Source organism: Trichechus manatus, unplaced genomic scaffold (assembly GCF_000243295.1).
Source record: "Trichechus manatus latirostris isolate Lorelei unplaced genomic scaffold, TriManLat1.0 scaffold00016, whole genome shotgun sequence".
Classification (NCBI taxonomy): Eukaryota; Metazoa; Chordata; class Mammalia; order Sirenia; family Trichechidae; genus Trichechus; species Trichechus manatus.
The window spans coordinates 16,590,968-16,597,029 of NW_004443952.1; the positions used below are offsets into that span (position 1 = coordinate 16,590,968).

The 6,062-nt window shown below is 39.5% G+C and overlaps 1 protein-coding gene across 1 annotated transcript; it reads left to right on the forward strand.

Moving 5' to 3' along the window:
• The first annotated feature begins 312 nt into the window (after positions 1-312).
• LOC101349684 (olfactory receptor 13C7-like) lies at positions 313-1,275 on the forward strand. The gene has a single exon (XM_004372358.1). The coding sequence runs from the start codon at positions 313-315 to the stop codon at positions 1,273-1,275; it is 963 nt and encodes a 320-aa protein (XP_004372415.1).
• Positions 1,276-6,062: the final 4,787 nt, after the last annotated feature.

Sequence of the window (6,062 nt, forward strand, 5' to 3'; positions counted from 1 at the left end):
AAAATAATTTCAAATACATAATACAAGTGAGATACACAATTCTAACCCAGTTTCATGTGTTCTGAACCTATTCTTTAACAAAGACATATATTTTAGAACTAAGGTCTCCTTCATAAGGTATGAAAGTCTAACTGATTTTTACTTAGAGGCCCCTAATTTATACTTGTGCTATTTGTGTATCCAATTATAGGTCCACATTACCTGTAAGGGCAACTACTTAAGGATGCAAACAGTTCTTACAGACACTGCTGTAACAGATCTACATGTGTGCCAGCCTCTACAGAACTGTTGCTGGTGAAAGAAAATAGTATCATGGGAAAGACCAATCAATGTTCTGTGACAGAATTTGTCCTGCTGGGGCTTTCTGGCTACCCAGAGCTTGAGGCCATTTACTTTGTGCTGGTCCTATGTATGTACCTGGTGATCCTGCTGGGAAATGGAGTCATTATCATTGTAAGTGTCTTTGACTCCCACTTGCACACTCCCATGTACTTTTTCCTCAGTAACTTATCATTCTTGGACATTTGCTACACCAGTTCTTCTATTCCACTGTTTCTTAGCAGCTTCTTAACTTCAAAGAAAACGATTTCCTTCTCTGGGTGTGGAGTGCAAATGTTTCTCTCTTTTGCTATGGGAGTCACAGAGTGTGTCCTTCTAAGCATGATGGCGTTTGACCGCTATGTGGCCATCTGTAACCCGCTGAGATATCCCATCATCATGAGCAAGGCTTCATATGTGCCTATGGCTGCTGGGTCCTGGATTGCAGGGGGTGTCAATTCTGCGCTGCAAACCTCTCTTGCAATGTGGCTTCCTTTCTGTGGGAATAATGTCATTAATCATTTCACTTGTGAAATCTTAGCTGTCTTAAAATTGGCTTGTGCTGACATCTCCTTGAATGTTATTAGCATGATTGTTGCAAATATGATTTTTTTTGTTGTCCCAGTACTTTTCATTTTTATTTCCTATGTTTTCATTCTCTCCACCATCCTGAGGATTCCTTCTGCAGAGGGAAGGCGTAAAGCCTTCTGTACCTGCTCAGCTCACCTGACAGTGGTGATTATATTCTATGGGACCATCCTCTTTATGTATGCAGAGCCCAAGGCTAAAGACTCTTCTAGTGAAGACAAAGAACAAGTCACAGACAAAATCATCTCTCTTTTCTACGGAGTGGTGACTCCCATGCTCAATCCTCTCATTTACAGTTTGAGGAACAAAGATGTGAAGGCAGCAGTGAAGAATATGCTGTGTCAGAAACGCTCCTCTGAGGGAATGTAAATGCTATATATATATTTTTAATTCTTTTACTCTGTATGCAGGGCTAGTTCTCATCTAGAGGATCCAAAAGAAATATAAAGGTTGTGACACCATTAATTCCTGAAAAAAAATTTATTTTTGTTCTTGGCATTTAAATGAGAGAGAAAAATGTAGGACCTACCCTTTCCCTTCATGTCTGGATTAAGGAGAAGAGGAATAGAAATTCATGGATAAAAGATTCTCCTCCAAACTACTCACCTTCTCATGGATAGTAAAATTTAGTTTAACTGTGGAATGAAAGAGTTCTATAATCTTATATAAAAGGAAATACCATTTTTACTAACTTAATCTTTTATTCTCTAGGCACATAGTTTTCTAGTTTCACAGCATCCTTAGGGAGATCAAGTAGAAAGTACCTTGTTAAGGGTCAGAGTGCTACATGTATATGAAATCAGCATTGAATGAATCATAATAGGGTTGTCTTTGATCTTATAGAGGGGAATGAGGAGCACATTAGGGCATTAATTACCTGGACTGTGTTAGGGAGGAAAAAGAGGTAGAAAAATGAAGCCTTTTTTTTTTTCCCCAGGTTGATTTCCCTTTGGCCAGAAACTGTCAAGTACACATCTGTGCAGAGGTATCTGAGGCAATACAAGGCTCTGTGCAGACAACCCAACTGATGAGGATATTTGCTCTATCTTGAGTTTCAATAGATAAGCAGTGGTGTCATTGAGTGAGAACAATTGTTACTGCTAAAGGAGCCCTGGTGGAGCAGTGGTTAAGCACTTGGCAGTTAACCAAAATGTTGGCAGTTCAAATCCACCAGCTACACCTTGGAAACCATATAGAACAGTTCTTCTCTGTCCTATAGGGTCACTATGAGTTGTAATCGACTCAACAGCAACAGGTGTTAAGTGACTAAAAAAAAAAAATTAGTTTCTGAAAAACTTGGTTGCATAATTCTCTGAGAACATGGTGATATTGGGCCTAAAGTGTAACAAACTTGGGATTTTTGGTAAAATATGAGATTTCCATTTATTCGGTCATTTATTTTTCCATTCAATTATTCATTCAACCAGTATTTACTGAATACCAGCATTTACTGAATTTACTGAATATTTTATCCCAGGCATTGGCTAACTGCTGGCTGATATATAAAAGCAAAACAAAACAAAACAACAGCAACAAAAAGTGAAACAATATGAAAACAAAAGGCAAAACATGGTCAAAGAGCACAGTCTTGTGGAATATAGACTGGCACATAAATTAGGGATAGAAACATTAAAGTAAAATTATTCACAGCTTTTCCATCTCTGCTACCTTCTAAGCTGGACCTTTTGTTTGCCTTCATAGAATGTTGGGCCTTTTGGGGGCCGAGCAGAGTAATGGATGTACTTGGGGGTAGTTTAAATGGGCTAAACTGATCTTCATATGAAAGGACTTGTACCATCTCTAAGAAATAAAAGAGGACAGTGACAAAGACGGGCCAGTGGAGTGAGGAAGAAAGCCAGTGCATACCGTAGATTTTAAAGATAGGGAAGGGAAACATTTCAACAGATACTGCAAAAATGGAATTAGAGGAAAGGAAGAAATGACTAAATTAAACTTTTGGGAAGCTTTATTGGCGGTGTTCTGTGGCCTTCCTCAGTGTCTTGAAAATCTCAGTAAAGATACATTCTTGAAGACTCTTGGTGATGAATTTAGCGTCTTTTGCACTATCACTATGCTGAGTCTGGTCATGGATGAGAGTAACCAGATGCAGACTCACATGGGTCACAAATATAATGCTGTGTGTTAAGTTGTGTTATAGGAGAATGTGTAAATTACTGTGGGACCCAGTGATGGGGAATCCCAGGAAGGGAAGGGGATACTTCTGCCTGGATGAGCTGGGAAAAACAATTCTTCTAGTGATCTTGTGCAGAAGAATTTTCCAAATAGAGAAAACCACATACAGCAAGACATAGAATACCACTGAGAGTTTAGAATGATTGGAACCTGGGTTGTATTATTGGTTGTAGTAACAGGGAAGAAGACTGGAAAGGCAGCTTGGGCCAAATTGTAGGAGAGTCAGTGGCTAAGATACGAAGTCAGTACTTCTGTAGGTTTAAGGTGATCACCCTTTGTTCCCTTGAGCTCAGGAGAATACAGCAGGGCTACCACAAGGATGACTCCAAGGAGTCAGATCTTTGACACTCTCAATCCCCTACCTGGCTACAAAGTAGCAACACTGCTTTTGTCTGTTTTATACGCACTTGGAGTTCCGCATAATATTTTAGTTGGAGAAAAGTATTTTCTTGCTAGGAAAAGTTTTTAAGCCGTTGCTGTGTGAAATAGAAGAGCCCTGGTGATGCAGTGGTTAAAACACTCAGGTTCTTATTGAAGGTCAGTGATTTGAACCCACCAGCCACTCCGTGGGATAAAGATGTGGCAGTCTGCTTTATTAAAGATTACAGCCTTGGAAACCCTATGGGGCAGTTCTACTCTGTTCTATAGGGGTGCTATGAGTCAGAATCGACTGAATGGCAACAGATGTTCAATAGAATCCACTTAAGAGTTATAAGAAAGAGACTGATGTGATTGGATTGATTTTTCTGATAGGTTGCACTGGCACTGGTGAGAGTAAAATGGTAAACCTCTTGATGATAAAGTCCCAGGACTATTTCATGTTCCTTGTCCAGCCCATATAACTTAACCATGTTTTCCTTCTTGTAGCCTTCAGAGTACGCAGTAAGGAATGGGGTCCTTTGGGGTTTCTATTTCTTTCCTGAGTGGTTGTGTGATAGACTTGTCGTTGTTGTTGTTAGGTGCCATCGAGTCGGTTTCGACTCATAGAAACCCTGTGCACAGCAGAACAAAACACTGCCCAATCCTGCACCATCCTCACAATTGTTGTTATGCCTGAGCCCAATATTGCAGCCACTGGGTCAATCCATCTTGTTGAGGGTCTTCTTCTTTTTTCACTGATCTTCTACCTCACCAAGCATGATGTCCTTCTCCAGGCACTGATCCCTTCTGATAACATGTCTAAAATGTGTGAGACATAGTCTCGCCATCCTTGTTTCTAAGGAGCATTCTGGTCGTTCTTCTTCCAAGACAGATTTGTTTGTTCTTTTGGCAGTCCATGGTATATTCAATATTCTTCTCCAACACCACACAATTCAAAGGCGTCAATTCTTCTTCAGTCTTCCTTATTCATTGTCCAGCTTTCACATGCATATGAGACAATTGAAAACCCCATGGCTTGGGTCATGCACACCTTAGTCTTCAAGGTAACATCTTTGCTTTTCAACACTTTAAAGAGGTCTTCTGCAGCAGATTTGCCCAATACAATGCTTTTTTTTGATTTCTTAACTGCTGCTTCCGTGACTGTTGATTGTGCATTCAACTAAAATGGAATCTTTGACAACTTCAGTCTTTTCTCCGTTTATCACAATGTTGCTTATCAGTCCAGTTGTGAGGATTTTTGTTTTCTTTATACTGAGGTGTAATCCATACTGAAGGCTATGGTCTTTGATCTTCATCAGTAAGTGCTTCAAGTCCTCTTTACTTTCAGCAAGCAAGGTTGTGTCGTCTGCATATCACAGGTTGTTAATGAGTTTTCCTCCAATCCTGATGCTGCATTCTTCTTCATATAGTCCAGCTTCTGAGATTATTTGGTTTTCTATACCTAGGTCTTTGCACATTTCATTATAATACTTTACTTTGTCTTCTTGAGCCACCCTTTGAAATCTTCTGTTCAGCTCTTTGACTTCATCATTTCTTCCTTTTGTTTTAGCTACTTGATGTTCAAGGGCATTTTCAGAGTCTCTTCTGACATCCATTTTGGTCTTTTCTTTCTTTTCTGTCTTTTTAATGACCTCTTGCTTTCTTCATGTATGATGTCCTTGATGTCATTCCACAGGTTATCTGGTCTTCCGTCATTAGTGTTCAACACGTCAAACCTATTCTTAAGATGGTCTCTGAATTCAGGTGGGATATACTCAAGGTTGTACTTTGGCTCTCGTGGACTTGTTCTAATTTTCTTCATTTTCAACTTGAACTTGCATATGAACAAATGATGGTCTGTTCTGCAGTCGGCCCCTGGCCTTGTTCTGACTGATAATATTGAGCTTTTCCATCATCTCTTTCCACAGATGTAGTCGATTTGATTCCTGTGTATTCCGTCTGGTGAGGTCAACGTGTATAGTCACTATTTATATTGTTGAAAAAAGGTATTTGCAGTGAAGAAGTAGTTGGTCTTGCAAAATTCTATCATGCGATCTCCGGCATTATTTCTGTCACCAAGGCTGTATTTTCCAACTACCTATCCTTCTTCTTTGTTTCCAGCTTTCACATTCCAATCACCAGTAACTGTCAGTGCATCTTGAATTGCGTGTTTGATGAATTTCAGACTGCAGAAGTTGGTAAGAATCTTCAATTTCTTTATCTTTGGCCTTAGTGGTTGGTATGAAAATTTGAATAATAGTTGTATTAACTGGTCTTCCTTGTAAATGTATGGATATTATCCTATCACTGACAGCATTCTACTTCAGGACAGATCCTGAACTGTTCTTTTTGACGATGAATGCGATGTCATTCCTCTTCAGGTTGTCATTCCCGGTATAGTAGATCATATGATTGCCCGATTCAAAATGGGCAATACCAGTCCATTTCATCTCACTAATGCCTAGGATATCAATGTTTATGTGTTCCATTTCATTTTTGACCATTTCCAATTTTCCTAGATTCATACTTGGTACATTCCAGGTTCCGATTATTAATGGATGTTTGCGGCTGTTTCTTCTCATTTTGAGTCGTGCCGCATCAGC